The sequence below is a fragment of the Sceloporus undulatus genome, chromosome 1, assembly GCF_019175285.1.
Source record: "Sceloporus undulatus isolate JIND9_A2432 ecotype Alabama chromosome 1, SceUnd_v1.1, whole genome shotgun sequence".
In the NCBI taxonomy this organism is placed as follows: domain Eukaryota; kingdom Metazoa; phylum Chordata; class Lepidosauria; order Squamata; family Phrynosomatidae; genus Sceloporus; species Sceloporus undulatus.
This window is the reverse complement of record NC_056522.1, coordinates 352,896,018-352,918,563: the sequence shown is the minus strand read 5'-3', so window position 1 is coordinate 352,918,563 and position 22,546 is coordinate 352,896,018. Positions and strand designations below refer to the sequence as shown.

Sequence of the window (22,546 nt, the reverse complement as noted above, 5' to 3'; positions counted from 1 at the left end):
ATTGTTTCTCAGCAGGGGATCAAGGGAGGGTTTTTTCAAGATCGGTTTTACTATTGCCTGCTTCAAGGCAGTTGGAAATATACCCTCCTGAAGAGATACATTAATGATAAGATGTAACGGTGTTTTCATTGCATCTCCTCCCTGAACAATCAACCAAGAAGGGCAAGGGTCGAGAGCGCATGTTGTCCTCCTTACACTTCCAAGGAGCTTGTCCACATCATTGGTACTTACAGACTCAAAGTGATTCAGAATAACCTTGTTTTCAGAGTCACTGGATACCTCTCTTATTGATTCTGTCAAAAAACCGGCATCAAGATCAGCCCTTATCTGAGAGATTTTATCGGCGAAGAAATTGTTAAAAGCATCACATCAGGCTGTAGTTGGTTCTAATAAAGGGTTCAGGGTGGTTGGTACTTGAGTTAATTCTCTGACCACCCTGAACAGCTCTGCTGGACGAGACTCCGCTGACACAATCCGTGCAGCATTGAATGAATTCTTTGCTGCACTGATTGCCACTCCGTAGGAACATAACATGTTCTCATGAAGTGTCTTATCAGATATGCGCTGATGTTTCCGCCAGTAACGCTCTAGTTGTTGCGCAGCCCACTTCATCTGGCGTAGGTCTTTAGTGTACCAGGGTCTTCTGTTTGAAGCGGGCTGGTAAGGACGCTCGGGAGCGATACTGTCTATTACCCCGGTAAAGTTCTTATTCCAATTATTAACCAGGGATTCGACAGAGTCGCCATTGTTCCCAAACATAATTCCCTCTAGGGCATCTTGGAACCTTTTGGGTTCCATCAGCCTTCGAGGGCGGACCATTCTAATGGGTCCTCCACCCCCGAGGGTTTTTTGGATTGTGGCGTTCAGTCCCACCTTGATGAGAAAATGATCCATCCATGACAGGGGGGAGATATCAGTTATCTCCGCCCATGGATATTCCCGGTCCGTACTGAATACCACATCGGGAGTATTACCAGCACAGTGTGTAGGGCCTGGACCAATTGGGACAGGCCCATGGCTATCATGGAATCCATGAACTGCCGAGCCACACTTGTCAGATCTGATAAGCCAGCCTCAAAGGGGATGTTGAGGTCCCCCAGGACAAGAAGCCTGGGGGCGTCCAGCACCAGCTCCGAGACTAGCTGTGTCAGCTCGGCCAGGGAGTCTGTTAGGCTACGGGGTGGACGGTAGACTCCCCAGACTGTCCTTGGCCTTTAGGGTCAGGTAAATACATTCAATGTGCATCAGTTTCGGAACTGGGTTTCTGGTCAAGGTGATGTTACCTCTATGGACGACAGCCACTCCTCCCCCTCACCCACTTTCCCTGACCTGCTCCTTCACTACATACCCAGCTGGGAGAGTTTTAGCCCAGGTCACACAGCTATCTTCCCCCAGCCAGGTCTCTGTGATGCATGCTAGGTCGGCATTCATTTCTTCTATTAGGTTGTACAAGATGTGTGACTTGTTCTTCACCGACCTAGCATTGCACAGGAGCAAGGAAGAAGGAGGTCCTTTCTGTTAGTGATCAAAACATGGGCAAATGACGTTTCTGTCAGGCTTGGTAGGGTAGTGCCAGGATAGGTTATGAAGGGCTGGTACAGAACAACAAAAAGTGCTGGCTTCCCAGTGGCTTGAGGACTGTCAGGGATCTGAACGGTTAAAACACAGCACACAGGGAAATGCTTGATGTGTGTGTGTTTGGCCATGAGCATTCAGCAGAGTGGCAAGGCTGATCAGCACAGCTGAAGCTCATTGGCTCAAGGACACTTCAGTGTCCAAGTGCACGTAGCCATGGATGATGAAACTATGGCGGTTTACAGACCGCCAAATAGTACGTATACAATACGTACTAGGGTTAGGAAGGGGCGGTGCTTCCGCACCCCCCTAACCCTAGTACGTATTGAATACGTACAAGATGGCGGCGCCCTGTTCATACGGGCGCCACCATCTTTACGTACTGGACGCACAGCGTCCAGACGTGTCGCGCTGCTTGCGACGTAGCGAGCGCGCCCCTGGCGTCTCGCTACGTCGCAAACGCGACGGTAAAAGAAGCTCCATTTTGGAGCTTCTTTTTTCGGTCCGCGCGGGAGTCGGGCCGTCTGAAGGCTCCGGCTCCCCCGCAGACCTACTGGCGGCGGCCTGTACCCCGCCAATGTGTCTGGATTGCACAGGAGACACATGACATGCTTACACACCTGAACTCACTGGGTTTTCTGGAGACTATATAAACCCAGGGGTTGCAAGGGATAGCTTGTGGGTTTGAAGTAGGAGTTGGATTGGTATGTTTTGGAGTTTTAGAGATCTGGTTTTGTATTATAGCACTGTGAATAAAGAGCACTTTGGGGACTTTGTTTCTCTGGTGGTTTATCAGAAGAAGCTACAGCATCGGTTTGCTGTGTGTCCCTGGAGGTTCCTGCATTGCTGCAGTTCCTGGAAGACATCCAGTTTCTGTCATCCCAATTGGACTTTGGAGCCACGCTTCAGCTTCTGGAAATTGCCAGCTCTGCTACAAGGGTCTGATTTAACCCCAGGACTCGTTTGAGTTGCTGATAGTGGTTGTTGGACCCCAGCAGTTGCGCTGAAAAGGACATGGTGTCCGCATGCCGCACACCACAACTCTGCCTCCAAGCTGGTGTCACACCAGCAGTACTGCAGTGTTTCGGTGGCATGTTGGTTAGATGCCTCATGTCACCAAAATGTGGAAAAACTGCCACCGCAGTGGCAAAGGCGCCTTTTTCCCAATGCAAAAAGCTTTGTACTGCTTCTTTTTGCACAAGGAAAACGCCAGATTGGGGCTGTGGCATGCAGTTGCCACAGCCCTGATCCAGTGTTCAAAGGGGTGGCCAGAAGCTGCTCCTTCGAGCTGGTCTGTTTCACCCTTTAGTTTACTTCACTCAGGCACAGTACAGACCACCGAAAAATGGCAGTCTGCCAGCTCCTGTTTTTCCTCCATAGGGAAGCTGCAGCTGCCAAACCATATGCAGGGACGTAGCTAGGATTTTAGGAAGGGGGGGTCCAGACTAAGTGCTACCATTATAATGGGGCTTGGGTGCGGCGGCGCAGCAGCACACACCATTCATTTTTCTAATGGAAGGGGGGGTCTGGACCCCAAGAACCCCCCCCCCCTTGGCTACGTCCCTGCCATATGGGTGCTTTTAAAGCTACAGGAGTGGTGTAACATGTGCACCACTGGTGCACTGGTTATGTAAGCGCCGCATGGTAATGTGCAGATGCTGCACGGCGCTTACATAACAATGGCGGCGTCCATGTATACAGGGCACTGCCATTGTTACGGTGCCGTGCCGTACTAGGGTTAGGGTCTGTGCGGTTGCTGCACAGTCCCTTAACCATAGTACAGTGGCAGCAAGGTGCTTTAGCACCGTGTGTACTGCGCCTAAGTAGCTGATACAGAATACCACCCAGCATTTATTAATAACTGATGTTATTTACATTCATACATTTCTTTATTTAGCAATGGTAGTGGAGACATCGGTTTGTCTTCCAATACTCCACATCAAGCAATGTAAACATCCCAGATTATTTTGCCTCCAAAGCCCCCACTTTGCACAGGGCTACACCCATAGAAGAGTAATAGGTGGAGGGAAAGTTATCATAAAAAATGAGCAGTAATTTTAGAAAAGTAAAGTTTTCTAAGGGCTGAAACTGCTTGTCCGGAAAGGCCAATTCATAGTCTCTTAACCATCTTTAGCTATGAAGTGGTCATAGACTTGCTTAGCAGCCCAAAACAAGATTTACATTAATAAACTGATGCATGGGCCAAAAGCATTTCCTCATCTGCTACTCTAGAACCATTCATCTATCCTGTGACCCTGGTTCTCCACTGGATAGACCCAGTGGCCATGTTTTCTACTGCCACTGTATAGCTGGCTACCATCTTGTTAGACAATATGGCTACTGAGATCAGATTTCGGCAGTCCACAGAAGAAGCACAGGTGAGAGAGAAAGTTGGTAATTATCCCTTCCAAATGACAAGCAAAACCATGATTAGATATATTTTGGACTACAGCTTCCAGAACTGCTCTCACCTCCAGCTATCTGACTGAGGAAAAGATGGTTTGTGGAACTGTCGTCCAAAATAAACCAAACCAAACCAAACCAAACCAAACCAAACCAAACCAAACCAAAACAAAACAAACAAAACAAAACAAAACAAAAAGATAGATAGATAGATAGATAGATAGATAGATAGATAGATAGATAGAGGTTTCCAAGCTCTGGGAGAACCTTGGTCAAATAAAAAGTTGAGATACAAATGTATAAAAGTAGGTCCAAGGTAACCCATTAGAAGTTGGTAGCTCCCCATCCTTAGGGTCGCGGATACACCCCAGGGTTTAATGTGAACTTTAATTTTTTTTAAGTAAAGTTAAGAGATTTCTTGTGACCCATAATGAGATAAACAAACAAATGCCAACATCATCCTTGGCTACAGCCACAGATCAGATCTCTTCCGTACCTTCCCCCAGCTGCAGAGCAGGATCCATAAGCTCCATCATATACTCTACATTCAGAAGCACTTCCATCAAATCACTGCGAGCCAGAACGTACATGAGCACTGGAAGGAAATCATCTGCCCCATAAGGCTTTCCTGAAACAAAAAGAAAGAAATTTAAACCTCTACAAGCTACGTGCAGCAGGAGGGGAAAAGCCAGCCAGCTGCACGAGGCCAAAAATGCACCTCCATATGTACAACCTCAGCACCAGGTCCATGTGTGAACTCGCCCTTATCAGAGCCTTTGGTGAGCAGCTGGCTTTGTATAGCTGCCAAAATACACATCAGAAATAGGATGGGATTGATGATGATGTCAATGTGCAAATTGATTTGGCAGCAATGCAGCTTTTAAGCCTAGCCTGCTGGCTCTATAATAAAGAAAGGAAAAGGAAAAGAGTTTTCTCTTTGGGTGAAATTATGCTATGAAAGTAATTTAAGAACAGTGCATGGAAATATTGCCTATTTAGGACTTTAACTCCTGGAATCCCCAGCCAATGCCATGCTAGCTGTGGGGTACTGACAACCATAGTACAAGACACATCTTTTTCAAGGTCTTTCGAAGAACGTAGGCTGCATATTCCAATTTGGCAGGGAGAGTCCTAGTTAATCCTCTGCTGTCCCACTTTCTTGGCTGCCTTTAAAATGCCCGGTTTCTTTCTCCCTCTTCCACTTTTGCCCTTTTGTCCCTGACTTATTGCTGTAAGCTGAGTCAAAATACAAAGTAGTTTGCACTCAGTTAACTCAACAGGAGGAAGATTCTTGCCCTTCCTAAACTTGGAACATACATTCAGAACAAATACCTCTCTAGGCACCTGCCAGCTCTGCTCAGACTGTCCCTACTGCTTTCCAAATGATCAGGCAAGTTACAAAGTGGGGGGAACGCTATACTAAATGCTACAGCGCCTCACCACACTAAGTGATCTCACATTTCGATAAGTATTTTGGAAAAGGTCCATACATTTGGCAACATGCAGATTTACTTCAGTGGGAAGTCAATGCTTAACTACTGCCATGAAAAAATGAGAATATCTCAAGCTGGAAACAGCAATTTTTATGAGAGAAAAAAGTTGGAATAGAACAAGTAGTGAAGAAGAGTATATGTCAAACTGTTGCTATTTTGTCCAACGACTCCAGATGTTTGGGTTTTTTTAAAAAAATTATTCAAAACCATGCAAACTTAGGGTGTTTTCACATAACACAATTATAGTGCTATGATTACACTTTAACTACCTCTGATATAGGCCATGTCCCAAGCCGCATCATGAAAGGCGGTGGACCCAAGCTGCCAGGAATGAAATAGAGGGAGCAGCATTAGTATATTCAGTCTCAATCCCTTTCTTTATATCACTGGAGTTGTACACAGACTGAATGCTCAAATAGGAACAATGATTCATCTACGAGTAATATATAACAAAGCTCCTCTAAAATTTGCACCAGTGAATTTGGTCTCATGGTACAAACAGTCCCTTAATTTCTGAAATGTTATCACTGGCCACAGTTCAACAACGACTGAAATATTCTTAGGTCTACTGAAATCAATAGGCTTAAGCATGCTTAGCTGTGCACTGGATTGTGTCCATTGGCTCTTTACAAGTATTTCATGTGGTAAAGCTTCCCTTATATGTCAGGCAAAGTCAACAGGGCATATTTCTTGATGCTGAGAATTCTACCAAGCTGGAGCTGTGTGTATAAATGTTTTTCTGTTCTTCATCCAAAAATTTATACTTTAAACAAGCTGAAGAATATAGACAGAGAAGTAAAGCCAGCTTGGTTAAAACAAAGTGGCAAAGACTCAGTGAGTGTTAAGACTCCTTTTATAAACTGAATTGTATGTTGTTATATACATAGTCCTGACATTCTGGGAGTTGTGTTTCCTGATTTACAGAACCAGAAGTGGCTTCATTGTTCAATGAGTGCTAGGCAGTATGTTTCTCTACACAGTGTTACTGTTTTCTGCTGTATAGAGGAAATATCAGGTGGGTGCAGATGGAGGGCCAAAATACATTTCTTAGAAACAGGCATCAATGAATGTTCAGGGTCAGCAGTTAATGTAGCCAACAAAATTCTTAGGATCTGTCCAGTTGAAACAGAAAGTGTTGATTCCGTCAGCCAAAGTTGTACTGAGCGCCAGAATTTCACGGACATGTCATAAAAGTATGGAACCGAAATGTGACAGAGACCACCACTTGGTCATATCCTCGATCACAGTATCTTTTCTGCACAACAGAGATCAGAGTTTGTAAAAGTTTCTTTTTTAGAGTACAATTCCCAAGGTGCCACATTGGCCATGTCATTGTATAAATCACAACAGTTTTTCCAAGCACTGGGATGTCAGAGCCGGAATGTATCAGAGCTTAGATGATAGCGGTCCGCTTAGAGGTCACTTAAGACCACCAGAAAACACATATTTTATATTATTATATTAATAATTTTATGGTTGGGGGTTACCACAACATGAGGAACTGTATTAAAAGGTCACGGCATTAGGAAGGTTGACAACCAGTGGCTTAGAATAATGAATTTTTAAAAATCCATTACATTTCTCATTGCACTGATCAACCTAGAGGTTATTAAGTACTTGGTACTGTTATTTTAGTCAAGAAAGTAACTCATCCAATCACTTGTTACTAACAAACTGCTATTCATTTATTTTTGTTTCATCAGTCAGTCAATCAATCAATAGCCTACCTTTCTCCCAGGAAGGGATCCAGAGCAGCATACAAAGTTTTAAAAGAACAACATGATTAAAAACCTCTTATTACAAAAGTTAAAACACAATTAAATTAAATTTCTATTTTAAAAACCACAAAAACACGCTTAAAACAACATAAAATAAAAAAACCTACATCCTTCTTAAAAGTCATTTGCTGCAACACACTAAAACCCAAAGCATCCTTAAATAAAAAGGTCTTTACCTGCTGGAGAGGGTCAGCCAGACCTCCCAGTGGAAGGAATGCCATAACTTAGGAGCAGTCAATCAAAAGACTTACTGCATTGAAAAATATTGGAAAATATTCTGTGGTTCTTCCAGCTCTGAGGCATGTAGAGAAAAACCCTATACTCCCCTAAACCCTTTCTCATAGCAAACACTAATTCAATTAACTCAAGTGCATACCCTGTGCCATTTTTTGGAACAGTCATTCTAGCAAGAAAGTCCTTTCCCCATACACTCCCTCTACCTCCTTCTTTGGATTTTAACACATGAGGCTAGAGGATGGAATTTAACAGGATAAAAGCATTTTTGGCAAGTACTTGTTACATGTTTTTGTGTCCATCCTACTGCTGCCCTGCATTCTATCTTTTACTTGTAGCCTTTTAACTGATGGGGAAAACCCATCAATAGCTCTATTATAATGCAGCTGCACAGGTGGGAAAAGTCTCTTTGCTTCAATTTTGGTATTAGAACAGTCACATGGCAGACCAGGGACTGATTCTCCTCTTCTCTCCCCTTCTCACTCGCTATTCCAAAGCAGGCTAACTCCATGCCTGCAGTAGGTGGGTGGGTATTGTTTAATCTTTGCTGTGTTTGCATATTTATGGCAAAATAACAAATTAAAAATAATTTTAAATCATTTTGCCATAATTATGGAAACACAGCAAAATTAAAAACAAATAAACCAACAGGCACAGAGTTTGGAGCTTGGCAGACCACCCCTAAGGTGTGGTCTTGAGCTGCCACTTTCCTAGCCAGATCAGCAACCTCACGCCGTGGACCCGATCTGGCTTTTTGTGGGTGCAAAAAGGAGCTGCAAAAAGCGGCTCCTTTTTGCACCCTCAAAAGGGCACCATAGTTGCGGCAGCATGGCTATATGGCACCCCTTCAGCACTGCGTCATCTGAACGCAGCACCAGAGGAACACTATGATGCCACATGCTGTCTGGAGTGGCACGCGGCATCAGAGTGCCCTGGGGGGTGGAGTCAAGCGTGTGTCATCAGGATGCTACACCCCAATTCTGCTCCCAGTCCGGCTTTTCAGAAGGCCCTTCTTCTGCTTTGGAATAGTGAGTGGGACAGGGAGAGGAACAGAACCAGGCCCTTTCATGTAATGCTGGAATTGCAGTGAAGTGACTTATCACACTGGTGGTGGCAGGGTTTCAAAACAGAGCAGTTACAGCAAAGAAAAAAGGTGTGATATGAAATGTTTTCAAAGCAGTATGTACTGATGTGAGAATCTGACAGTGAAGAAAGCTGATAGAAAGAAAATCAACTCATTTGAAATGTGGTGCTGGAGAAGAGTGCTGAGAATACTAGCCAAAAAAACAAACAAATGGATCCTAGAACAGATCCTTCCAGAATTCTCCCTGGAAGCCAGGATGACTAAACTGAGACTGCTGTACTTTGGCCACATCATGAGAATCATTGGAAAAGACAACAATGCTGAGAAAGGTAGAAGACAGTAGAAAGAGTGGAAGACCAGACAACAGATGGTTAGATTCGATCAGGGAGGCCATGGGTCTGAGGCTACCAGACCTGAGCAGAGGAGTCGAGGAGAGTGAATCTTGGAGATGTGTCATCCACAGGATCACCATGAGTTTGGGTCATCTTGAGAGCAACAACAACAGCAAATGTTTCTGTTTTCTTTCACAACGTCATTGCCGCAAGACACGCAGCTGGTGTGACAATGTCCTTTGCTTTTCTTTTTTCCCTTTGTGGCAGTTACAGCAGCCTCTTTCAATTGGGCAGAATGGGGGAAGGTAGCAAAGGCAACCTAACTTTTATTTATTTTAGCATTTCCTGGCTCTCTGGGACAGTTCACATTTGCAATATGCCTCTTCCTTTCTCTCATCCTTGTTGTTGGCTCCTCTTTTTGCCTCACTAGTTGCACCCTGGTCCACAAAGAGGCAGTCACTGATATGATTTTTCCTCCTCCTCTCCCAATGTTTAGGCAGAGTCAGAACAGTCAGAGCACTACCTAACATTGAAAATGTGTGAATTATAGCCCTGTTTGTTACAGACAAAAGCAAAACCCTTTCATTGCTCCAGTTCATTGCCGGTAAAAGTAAGCAGTTAACTGAGCATGTTTTTCCATTCTAAACTCTGGGATATATGAGCCAAGGATGGTCAAGTCATACTTTGATGGCTGCATCTGCACTAGTCAGACTGAATTGTCAACATTTATCCTCCAGAGGTATGTCTCCCTTTACATTTCTATGTGATTCTCTTAACATATCAATAACACAGATTAACAACTTATGTAACAGTCATTCATTCTGCTTAGGGAAGCTTAGGAACTAGGATACTGTGGTGTGAGCAGGGAAGGTGGTGCTGGGAATTTGAACATTGAATATTGCCTCAAGGGATAGCTGCATTGAGCAATAGGAGCCATGGAACTTAAATAAGTATGAACTGTGACTTCTAAAAATGTCTAATATAATTAACTAATTGTAGGGAAACATGCCCTCTAAATCTATCTAATATAATATGCTAATTTTAACATTTAAAAATGAGTTCATTTCCAGTTTTTCAGTCTTAGCTTCAACAAACTGCAAATTAATTCACTGCATTAATGCAAGTATAATGGAATTTAGGATGAGGTAAATATAATAGTCAAGTGGAGACTGCAGTCAAGAAATCAGAAGACTAGGACTTGGAAGGGCAGTTATGCAGAAACTAGACAAGATCCTGAAGTATAAATATATATTAGTGAATACTAAAGTTAGGTTTGTCCATGCCATTGTATTTCCCATCTCTATTATGGTTTTGAAAACTGGACAGTGAGGAAAACTGATAGGAAAAAAAATCAACTCATCTGAACTGTGGTGCTGGAGAAAAGTTCTATCGATATCATGGATTGCTAAAAAAAAAGACAAATAAATGGGTCCCTAGAGCAAATCAAGTCTGAATTGTCCCAGGAAGCTAAACTGAGACTGCCATACTTTGGCCATACAATGAGAAGACATGATTATAGTGGAAATTGCATCTGTACCCATTTTTATCTTTTATTTATGTCTTGTAAGTTTTCCATCCAAGGCTGAAATATTGCTGAACATCATATCTACAATCAAGTCCTGCACTGGCACTTCACTGTATGCATGGAATTTTGAGGGACAGTGGCTATGTGTTCTATTTAGTATTTTCTGTAAAATTAAATGGACTCAAATTTTGATTGTGATCGACACCACAGTATCGACACCACAATAGAGGCACACTAGGCAGGCCAAATGTAATAACCCATGACTCTTAACATCTGCCATCTGAGGTAATTACTTCCCTGTGCCTAGTAGTAAGTATAGTCCTGGTTGCCATCATCTTTCATGATTAGCTACACTGGCGGCTATGGCTGATGGTACTTGCAGTCCTACAATGTCTGGGTTGGGAAAGGCAGATGTTCTTTACTCTTCTCCTACCTGTATTATTGGTGGAATGGAAGGGAAACACAGTATGCAGGAGGCCAGAATAGAATCTTACACAGTACTCTACTCTTTTTTTTTAATGTGTAGGAACAGCATTTAGATTGAAGCAGCCGTGACTTCAAATAATACAGTCAGCTCCACCACTGCCTTCTTTGATATACACAGAGCTGAAGGTTCAGTTCAGACTTAAACCTTTCCTCCCCATTTCTACATTTTACTGAACAGAACTTGTTGTTTTTATCACCCCCAGAAATCTAACCTTTCCTTGACATTATAACTGTTATAACTTAGCAGTGTTCCCTTGTTGCACTGGTAATAACTATGGGGAACATTGCCTCAAATGATGGCTGCATACATGTCGTGATTTCTCCTTTGTCACTTCCCTGCATGAAGTATAATGGCTGGAAAGTGATAACAGCTAAATGCCTTGCCATGAGCGCATGGGAATTAATCAACTACTTCCAAGAGCTCAGATATTCATAGAAATGAAAGGGTACATGTATTGTATTTTTATATGTAAAGGGCAAATCTATGGCCACAGGTTAGCACCTGGGGGGCTGGCGCAGGAATTAGTGGACATAACCCCCTATGGTCTTAGATAAAGCTCTGAAACTCAGAGGGGGAGTTCAGATAATGGAAACCTCTGGTGTCCTCCTAGACATCATAGAGGTATCCATAGTGGCTGCCTCAAAGAAGCTGGAATTCAACCCGGAAAGAAGGGAAAACAGTATGTTTGAGCCATGGTAGCAGGTGGGGATAGAAATCCATCCATTGAATCCATGGCCCTTTCCCTTCCAAATTTCATTACCAACACAGGAAACAGAGGCCAGGCTTGGACTCTAAATTAATTTCCTCCCATTATAATTTCTGAATAGTTTAAAAAAAAAAAAGACAAAACAAACAGCCTGCAAAATTGGGAAAACACAGCTCTTTCACAATCTCCACCCTGCCAGCAACAGACCAACAGGACTTTGGATGGATCAAAAGGTCTGGTAATGGAGTACTCTTTCTTTCTAGGATTACTTTCTTAATCGCACAAACTGCTGGGTTTTAGTTAGAGCCGATCCATAGAAACCAATGGGCCCATAATGCACTGCAGCAGGGCCAACACAAGATATTTTACTGCCTGAGGCTTCTCCACCAAGGCAATCAAATTATTTTGACACCTGAGGCAGAAATCATATACGCATCTTTCCCTTTCTTGACAGTAAAGATGCAACCATCATAAATTAAATGCACAATAATTTTCTGCTTTTCATGCCACTCCACTTTTGCAGCCTTAGGTAATGGTTAGGGTCATCCATTCATTTTGTTGTTCTTTCAATTCAAGTAGATTTCAACTTATGCTAACCCTATGAATGAGAGACTTTCAAGAACTCCAATCAATTGCCCTGCTCAGGATTTGCAAACTCAGGACCACGGTTTCCTTGACAATCGATCCAGCTGTAGTGCTGTCTCCCTCTTTTCTTACCGTCTTTCACTTTTACTAAGTATTATTATCTTTTTCTATAAGTCATGTCATCTCATGATGTCTACAAATTCCAAAAATCTCTGTTTAGTCATTTTGGTATCTAGGGGGAGTTCAGGCTGGATTTGCTGTCTAAGATCCATTCTTTGTCTTTTTAGCAGTCTACAGTATTTACAGAACTCTTCTCCAGCACCACATCTCAAATGAGTTTACTGGATAAATCTGTTTTTCGTATTTAATTATACATCTTTACACTTGAGAATCTTAGCTAGTTCCTTCATAGTTGCCCTTCCAAGTCCTAGTCTTCTGATTTCTTCACTAGTCTCCATTTTGGTTAATGATTGAACCAAAATATAGGAAATATTTAACTGTTTCAATGTCTTTGTTACCCACTTGAGAGTTAGGTAAATCATCTGTGGTTATTACCAGTTCAATATTTTCATTTTACATCACCAAGACCTCCCTTTTGTTATTTATTCCACATCTTGATTAGCAATGAAGAGGCATTAACAAAAGAGAGTTCAGAAACAATTTAAACTTGGCAGATGGAAACAACATGAAGAAGTTCCCACTTATTCTGGGAAAATGGAAGAGACATGGGGGGGAAAATGACCAAACTAATTGCAACAGAAAGCAACCTTACAGTTATTCTTTACATTGGATTGGCATCAGTTGCAAAGAGACAGGTTATGCTCTGGTTGTCTGCTTGGCAAGTACTGTTACAGATACATTGATGAAATTTATAGAGATCCAGCAGGTGAGGTATGATGTATGGAAGGTGACATACTGGCTCAGCATGAACTGGCAAGGTCAAATGCAGGACATTCAAGATGCAAGCATGATGAATGCTCCAAAATCTCTTAACAGTCCAAAATCTTCTAGCCTGAGGTTCTGCAAAATGCCCTTAGACTCACTTATGATCCACTTGCGACAAGTCAACATCATCTTTCAGCTCAGGGATGAGCAAGAGAGAAAGTGATCTCAACATGAACACTTTTTGCTCTTACAAACACTGAGTATTGGACAGGTTTGGCATGTTTAAACCAGGTTAATTTAATCCATAACTTGATCCTTGGTTTAAACTAATGACTTTTAAAAAAAAACACTCCTGGTTTTTTAAAACTGATTATTCTTTTTTTAAAAAAAGTCTGTCTGTTATTACTATTTTCCAACCCTCTTACTGGAACAGCAATGAGTGTTTGAATTAATAGTTTATTGGCAGTTGTTCATTGCTGGACCAGTATCCAGCGTGAGATGCTTCTTTTTAATTATTTTATTTTGTAGTGTAAAAAATCCGATTATATAAAAAAAATTCCTTCAATTAACCTAAGTTCAAACAAAACAGTTTGCTTTAAAAGAGCACTTTTTTAGAACAATCATTATTTAAGCTAGTGGCTGTAACATCTGAATTGCATTTTGCTACTTAATTCTCTGGCATGGTTGATCAAGCTTTCTAATACATAAAATAACATTTCACAGTATTAATATTATAAGCAGGATTCACATTTGTCATTAAAATATTAATGCAAAAAACTGGCTTAAACAACAAACCAGGTGTGTGTGTGTGTATGTGTGTGTGTGTGTTTTAAAAAACCTATTTTTCCTCCACTCTTCCAGCTAAATATTATATACTTTAAAAACAGAGGGTTGAATTCAAAGGTATGTGGAAGAGCTTTTGATCCAACTGAGGCCTCTTCTAATGGAAAGGAGGGATTTCTTTGCCCTATTATTTCTGCAAATAATTGTACCATTCCCTCTCCATTCATAGAGGGATCTATTAGATCAACCCTCTTCCCATCTTTCCCATAAACGGAAAAGGTCCTTCTATATGTAGACATCACTCTCAAAGGCACTCAAGATGCACAGTGTCATTTTAATTATACCCCCTCCCAATAGTCTTGTATATCTATGCAATACTGTTTTTTAAAGGTTATTTTAAAAAAGAAAAGGAAGATTCATCCAGTCCTTATTCTAACTTCCACATTTGTCTCCCAAAGAGCTTGTGATTAGTAGCGGCATGTCCTTCAGCTACTTCAATGGCATTGGAACTGGGCTCACTTGTTCAAGGTGGCATTGCTTTATTCCAAATCCAGCCTGCCTTTTTTATTTTTTGTTTCCAATGACACAAAACATTTGCTTCATAAATATCAGTAAGAGGCTTAAAATAAGCTCTCTCCTATGCTACAAAACTGCCTCGCTGTTGCAGCCTTCTAGGTAAAGGACCTGCAGAATCAACCACAGTGGTTGGGCTACAGTGCTTGAATGAAATTGGTATTTAATAATTGAATGCAGAGTTAAAAGCAATTGGAAACCTTCCCAGACCTCCATAAAGAAATGAGAACTCTACCCCCACTCATGGATGGATCTGCTTTTCCTTTGCCTCTGTGGCACAGTGGGGCAAATAGTCAGTCATCTGTGGCTTAGGCACCATCCCCACACATGGATGTCAAAGCAATTTACAAACATCGTCAGTCAAGCCATTCAGATGTCACCCTTTCCAGGAACTGTACTAACAGTACACAAAATTAGTATCTTTTCTTAAACAGTATAGTAACAGGCAAGCAAATATAACTACCAGTATTTAGATAACTATTTAGATCCACTTAACAAAAACTAACAGATTCAGCCTGCAGTGCTGTAACCTAGGAATGAGCCTCCCTGATATCAAGAGAGCTGCTGGTTGGATTGGACACAGTGCAAATTACTTCTGGGTGAAGAGAAATAGAATTGCATTGCCTGTGACAGTACCCTAATTGTCTGGTTTAAGCAAGACAGGCTTTTCCATTAGGCAGGGTGAATTCTCAATCTCAGAGCAGGAGAGTTGGCATTTAGAGAGCAGGAGAGTTAGCAAATGCTGAGCCTTCCTTCTCCACAGTGGGTCCCTGCCACTGACTGCCTCAACAAGGAGCCATGGTTGATGCTCTGGAGAGCCTTGTCAATATTGGTATCCCACTGCTGCAGCATGTATTGTAGTAAGAAAGCAGCTGAAGAGTAAGGGGGGATCCATGGAGAGGTGGCTCATACATCTAGAAAAAAGGGCTGTTGTGGTTTCAAGAAGGTATACCAATTCAACTCATTTCTTGTGTGTCTGAGTATGTATGCATGTACAACAGCAGAGGCAATTATATTGTAATGGCGCATGTCCTTCCACTTCAAGGAACCGGATCTAGAACGCAGGTCCATTTAAAAAATATTAAGGGTACTCACAAAGTTCTTATGCTTCCTAGGTCTAAAACACACTGAAGAAATAATCCAATTTGAGACTACTTTAACCACCCAGGCTCAAAGCTAGGGAATTCTGGGATCTGTTGTTCTGTGAGAAATGTAGCCTTCTCTTTCAGAGAACTCTGGTGCCACAATAAACTACAATTCCCAGGATTCTCTAGCACTGAACCAGGGTAGTTAAAGTTGTCTCAAATTGGATTATTTCCGCAGTGTGTTTTGGACCGTAGAGATCCATTCTTCTGCTTTTATGTACACAAAAGCATGCACATTAGGAATGTACATCTTGACTATTTTTTTCCTTACAGGTAAAAACAAAAAAATTCAAAAGTTTTCTCCCCACTTGGTGAGACTGAGCATTTTAGCCATGTTCCAGTGATTTTTCACATTTCTTTGTAAATACTGTATGCAACAAAATCCCTCATTTTTTGTGCAAAAAATAAAATGTATGTACAGAAAACAGTGCATGTTGTGAAAATATACTGTCTTCTGAGCTAAGTGGGAGGTGTTTTTGTGTGCAAACTCTGGTTTTTGCAAAACCAATCAAACCCCAAACATTTGGTATGCAAACATTTTCCCCCCACAAAAAAAGTCCCAAAATGTAAAACAACAACAACCTTCATGGTGGCTGTCCATTTGAATGCTAGGATATCTAGATGTATCAAGATACCCATTCCTCTTGAGGATGAAGACATTTGTTTGCAACTTCGGTGTACTGCTAATTCTACTCCTGACATATCTTTAAAAAACAACAACCCAAAACTGGATCATTATTCTCTTCATAATCTACCAATGTTATTACATTCCTATGCATATAGGAAAATAGCTTCTCAGCCCAACACGGCTATGAGTCTTCATTTTCATGGGTTGTTGTGATATTTTGAGAGTTTACCATAGAATACAAAAGCAGTGAGACAAAAGGGTACTTTTGTACCACAGTGTGGTACTCAGTGTGAATCTGAGTACCACAGACTCACAGAAACAGCTTACATCACAATCAGAAGTATCTCCACTTCTATGGTGACACTAGTAGCTAAGGGAGAAGAGATTAGTTTGTTGGTGCCATTTCATGAATGCTGCCAATAACAGGGAGTTCCATGTGGAGGTATTCCTTATTGCCTCAAGGTAGACAGCAAGCTATCTCCAGCAGTTTTCCTGCTAGCAGTTGCTGGAGGAAAGGCCCCAAACTTGGTAACACTATGGAACATTTCCTGTTTGAGTAACAGGATATGAAGGTGCCAGCTTTTGCTTTACTGCAGGGATGAGCAAAGTATGGTCCTCCAGATGTTGCTGGATTACAACTCCATGCAATCCTAGGAGCTTATCGCTCACCTTTTTAAACCGACTCTAGCCTATGGGCTGGAGCCAGGATGCAGGGATGATCACTCACTAAATCGCCACTGAACCGCTAGCTGCCATCAGCCTGGGTCCCAGCTGCATTCCGTCAGCACTTTTTAGAAGTCTGAAAGCTTCTGGCTTTTAAAAGGTGCTGGTGGAGCGTGGCTTGGCCCCAGCTGGGACCCAGGCTGATGGCAGCCAGAGGTTCAGCAGTAATTTAGAGAGCGATAATCCCTGCCTCCATCTTGTGTCCCGGCTCCAGCCTGGGAGGCTGGAGCCGGTTTGAAAAGGTGAGTGATAAGCTCTCTAGACAGCATAGTTAATCAAAGGTCCCATTCCCACTTACATTTAAACCAGTTTGTGATTTGCCTTTGCTCCATGTCTGTGAATTGATTCCAAAAGATCCGTCGTTCCCACTGTGAAAGTGGATCTTTTCATTATTCCCTTGTAATCGCTCCTTTTTTAGCACGGCTGTTGTCCCCACTAGTTGGTGTCACTTCAAAATGCATGTCAATCATCTGCACGTCATCAGTGACGTAAGCGGCATTAGTTCTGTTCTTTGGTGGATCTTTTGAAAAAAATAGATTCTGAAGTGTGTTCACCAAGTGGGAACGATGGATCTGAATCACGTCATTATGGGGGGAGGGATTAATGGCAGAGGGGTGTTTACCATCCCTCCTCAGTTTTTGGTAGATCCACCATCCCCCCGTGCCCCCCCTGCACTGCCTTTGTGCTTGTGGTGTGACCGATGAATACATGATTTTTTTTAAAAAAATTGATAGATTTGATTCATTGATTACTTGCAATTACTCGGGCGGCAAGCCAGGCGATTGGCAGCTCAGTGAAGCAAGTAGTTATAAAACCAATGAATCGAATCTTCTATCAATTCTTTTTAAAAAATAGTTCCTTGGGGTCATCATAAATTGGGAAAAACTTGAAGGCACACAACAACAAAGGCCTGAAATTTATAAGGAACAGACCAGAAGAGCAAGTAGACATACAAATATTTTTAAAACTCCAGCAAATACAAGTACAACTCTTGCCATATCGCAAGACTTTTGCTTGCTTGCTCTGAAGGAGCCCCAAATTTGTTTTAACATACTTTTGAGACTAAGGTGAGTTATAAATCAAATGTGTTAAATACAATTCTACTAATCACAGCCATTTTTGTTAGAACCCATGTAATTTAGAAGACAGAAAAACAACATCAAGATGCATAACATAGTTTCATACTACCTGGGTTTCCCTGAGTCATGGAGTCATAGATGAGCTTGCAAGACTTCAGTAAGATGCTAATCTTCTTCTCTGGAGAATAGGCCTTGTGCATAGTTGTGAATTTGTGTAGGATTTTCTCCAGAACTGCACCTTCAGGCACACTAGTGGTGACTCCCAAGTCAGTGGTAGTTGTGTTTTGTATGACTTGTTGATTTTCCTTGAGGAGCTTCAAAGAGCCATCTTTGCTATGGATTTCCCTCAAGTAGGTATCAATGGCTTCTTTTAAAGGCTTCAAGACACACTTGTGCAAAGCTGATTCAATAATCACCTCTAGAAAAGCAGAAAAGGAGTATGTCAGAAATAAACAAATTAGGACAGAAACAGACGTCTTTCGTAGAAGTAGTGAAGCACACTCCTAAAACCCATCACCCATCTTTTATTCTACCTATCCCATCTATATATTAATTGTATGGAAATATCACCGTATTCTGGGTGGTGATGATGATGATGATTTCTTGGGTGTCCTTTTCAAGCAGAGAAATCTTACAGATAAAATTAAAAGCAATTTAAAAGCTATACATAATGTAATACCATTCACCACAAATAAATTACAATTGGCCTAAAGCTAATATTTTAAATATGATATTACTGTACTCCTTCTCTGCAATCTTCTTTGTATTTATTAAAATTCCTTCTGGAATATTCAGTCAGATCTGAAGTCTCAGGCTAGTTTGGTGAAATCGTATTTAAAGACATAGGCTGCATTTTCACTGTACTAGTTTGACATGACTTTAATTACCATGGGTCAATGTTATGGAATTCTGGGAATTGTAGTTTTGTGAGGCACTTAGCCTTCTCTGTCAGAGAGCTCTGGTGCCACAACAAACTACAATTCCCTGAATTCCATAGCATTGAGGTTTGGTAGTTAAAAGTGGTGTCAAATTGGATTATTTCTGCAGTGCAGAAGCAGCCACAATTGTGCTAGTCTGTATCAGCATACGTAGAAATCTGACTAACTGGGACACAGAAAATCGCAGCAAAAGCTTACAAGCCTTTTTCTCCTACTCAAGGTGCTACAAGATTCCTTTGTTTGGTGAAGGGAAGAATAGGTCTTCTCTGTAGAGAAAGTAGGTAACATTAACATTAACCATTGTGCCACATCTTTTAAGTACCCAGCAGCTAAAATAGAGCAGCGCTTGTTTCTTCAATATGCCTATATATACAGTATTTGTTTTTTCCTGACTAATCAGTTCCCTTTTTAATAATGTTACTAAGTTTAGTCCTGGGAATCTGAAAGCTCTAGTCTTAACCCACAAAAGCTTCTAGCAATTAAAATACTTCCCAACTCTTAAAACACTTCATACTTTGAAAATATTCTTTAGAGCTTTAGATGGCTCACACAGGTTTCTGTCTAGGCCAGGATGGACAAAATATAACCTATGGGCCACATGTGGCCTCCTGGGACCATTTTTGTGGCCTAGGGTCAATCTTTTGAAAATCCCGGTCACTTTGTTTAATCAAAAATGGCCCAGGAAAGACCAAAATGTGGCATAAATACTCCTATGCCCCCCTACAGGAAGTTTAGGGGGCATTTAGGGGCAAACAAGGGACATGGTATCTTGTGGGCTAATGCTAATTCCTAGCCTCTCTGAGCATCTTGCCCTTGTTGTTGTTGTGTACCTTTGAGTTGTTTCTGACCTCTGGCAATCCTATCATGAGGTTTTCTTGGCACGTTTTGTTCAGAGGAGGTTCTGCCATTGCCATCCTCTGCTGAGGCTGACAGAGTGTGACTTGCCTAAGATCACCCAGTAGGTTTACATGGTTGTGACGGGATTTAAACCCTGGTCTCCAGATTCATCGTCCAAGGCTCAAACCACTATGCTACCCATGATCTCAGCCTAAATCTGTCTCTCTGGTTTTACCCTGCTCTCACAACTCATTTTGAATAGAATCATATCCTCCAACTGTCCCAATTTGGCAGGAACACTCCCAATTAATCCTCTGTTGTCCCGTTTTGAGGCTGCTTTTAGAAATGATCCAGTTTCTCGTTCTTCCTTCCACTTTCCCCTTTCATTCCCAGCTTATGCCAGCTGGTTCAGCCTGAATTCAAAGTACAAAAATCATACATGCTCTGTTAACTCAGGTCAAAACACATTTCCAAAATAATCCAGTTTGAGATGTCTTTAACTGCCCTCACTCAGTGCTAGGGAATCCTGGGAATTGTAGTTTATTGTGGCACCAGAGCTCTCTGACAGAGGGGGCTAAATGTCTCACATAACTACAGTTCCCAGAATTCCCTAGCATTGAGCAGGGGCAGTTAAAGTGGTCTCAAACTGGATTATTTCTGCAATCTGTTTTGCACCTCAGTGCAGGAGAGGAGGAGGCAGAATCTCATCCTTTCCAGTAGGCTCAGGCAAAAACAAACTTTTGCAGACTTTCCTAACTAGTTTGTACTGCTTCATCAATAACTTCTGCCATTGTGACCACACTCTGATGTTGCTTGGCCACATATGCCTTTTTTTTCCACCTGTGAAATCTTGGAGGGGATGTAAAATCCACCTGGAAAGTTAATAAATGTACACAAATCCATCCTTCATACTTGGAAATGGATCTGTCAGCTAACTTCTCCAACAGGTTTCACCTATTGCCAGAAGGAGGAAGATGACACAAGGTTGATTCTAGAAAAGTCTTGGTGAATTAATGGAAAATGAGGAGGAGGAGGAGGAGGACAACATGAAAGTAAACCAGAATTTTTCTGTAATTTGAGTGAACTGTTGTCACATCTTGGACAAGGTCTTCAGCAACAGATGCAGAGGAAACAATAGATTTTGCAATTGTTGGGGGGCATGCACGAAAAGACAATGGAACAGTGGTCTGCATATTGAGGGAGAGATTAAGATAATCCCAAAATCTTTTATTCTTGGAATAGAAACAGTTTCTCAAAAAGTGGCATATGGTGGGGAAATGAAGTTTCAATGAAAAAAAATCAATCTCATGTTATGTTCAGTTTGAAAGGGCAGCAGAACATCCAGGAGGAAATGTCGACAATAGCACTACGAAGAAAGATGATCCCTCAGAGTTGATGCGAAGTGAAGCAACACTTTCAGGTTTTCATTTCCCTATAAGGCTGTTAGTTGATTTGACTCCTACAGCTTTGCTGAGTACAGCCCTCTGCAGCTCTGGCTGTACATTTAGCAGCAAAGAACAGCCTATTCTACAGTTCAGGCCACTCCTCTTCATAGCCTATTGAGGCTATTGCCTAACGCTTGCTTAACATCCAGGAAGTGAATAAATACTCCTCTACAGAAAATCAAAAAATCAAAAAATCTTTCCATCAAACTTGCAAAAGTGTACCAACAAATTGCACCATGCCTGTCCTCTTGTCAAATCTACATGCACTTAAGAAAATCTAAACCTGCACCCATCTTGCAGCAATGGAGCTATAGAGTTCAACAATGAATCATATGAAATATAATTTCACTGAAAGGTGCCTGTATATATGTGGAATTATTGCAATGAAAATCCGGGGTTGCCAGATCTCAGACCCTGGTCCTCAGTCTTCAGTTCTCATGGGTCATCTCCAGGCAGAAGACAAGGATGCAAATTCCTCAGTTTTGGAGTGTTCTGCTAGTTTCTATCTCTGAAATGTAGCCTACAGCATTCATTGGTGGTCTCCCATCCAAGTACTAACCAGGGCTGACCCAGCTGAGCTTCCAAGATCAGATGGGATCTGGTGCCTTTCAGTGTGTCACACATCAGCCCTTCTGTTTTCTTTCTAAGCCCAACAACATGGACATTTTACTCTTCAAATGACTTGTTTGTTAAAGGTTAGTAAGGAGTGAATTATTCCAGTTAGAGAACACTGATCTATTGTAGTTAAGCAGTAAGTGGAGAGCTATAAAATTCAGCCATTGAATGAAGGGTTATTGTCTTTAACTGCTGCCAAGTTGACTTTGACTTATGGTGACCTTATGAATGAGAGACCTCCGATTCACTCTATCATCAACATTCCTGCTCAGGTCTTGCAGAATCAAGGCTGTGGCTTCCTTGATTGGGTCTATACACCTGGAATGCAGTCTTCCTCTTTTCCTACTGCCTTCTATCTTACCAAGATTATTCTCTTTTCTAATGGTCACACATTCTCATTATGTGTCCAAAACACAACAGTCTCACTTTAGTCATCTTCACTTCTAGAGAGATTACAGGCTTGATTTTTCTCTTTGACTCATTCATGTTACTTTTTCACAGTTGGGAGTATTCATAGAACTCTTCTCCAGCACCACATTTCAGATGACTTTATTTTCTTCATATCAGTTTTCTTCACTGTCTAGCTTTCATAACCATATATAGAAATGGGAAATATGACAGCATGGACAATCCTAAATTTAGTGTTCAATTACACTTGAGGATCTTGTCTAGTTCCTTCTTAGCTGCACTTCC

General features: G+C 41.7%; 1 protein-coding gene across 1 annotated transcript in view; it reads right to left on the bottom strand.

The window, feature by feature from the left end:
• RIN3 (Ras and Rab interactor 3) overlaps positions 1-22,546 on the bottom strand; it is a 126,948-nt gene that overhangs the window by 13,875 nt on the left and 90,527 nt on the right. The window contains 2 exon segments of the mRNA XM_042446149.1: positions 4,475-4,606; positions 18,128-18,436. Of these exon segments, the coding sequence (XP_042302083.1) occupies positions 4,475-4,606; positions 18,128-18,436 (441 nt within the window).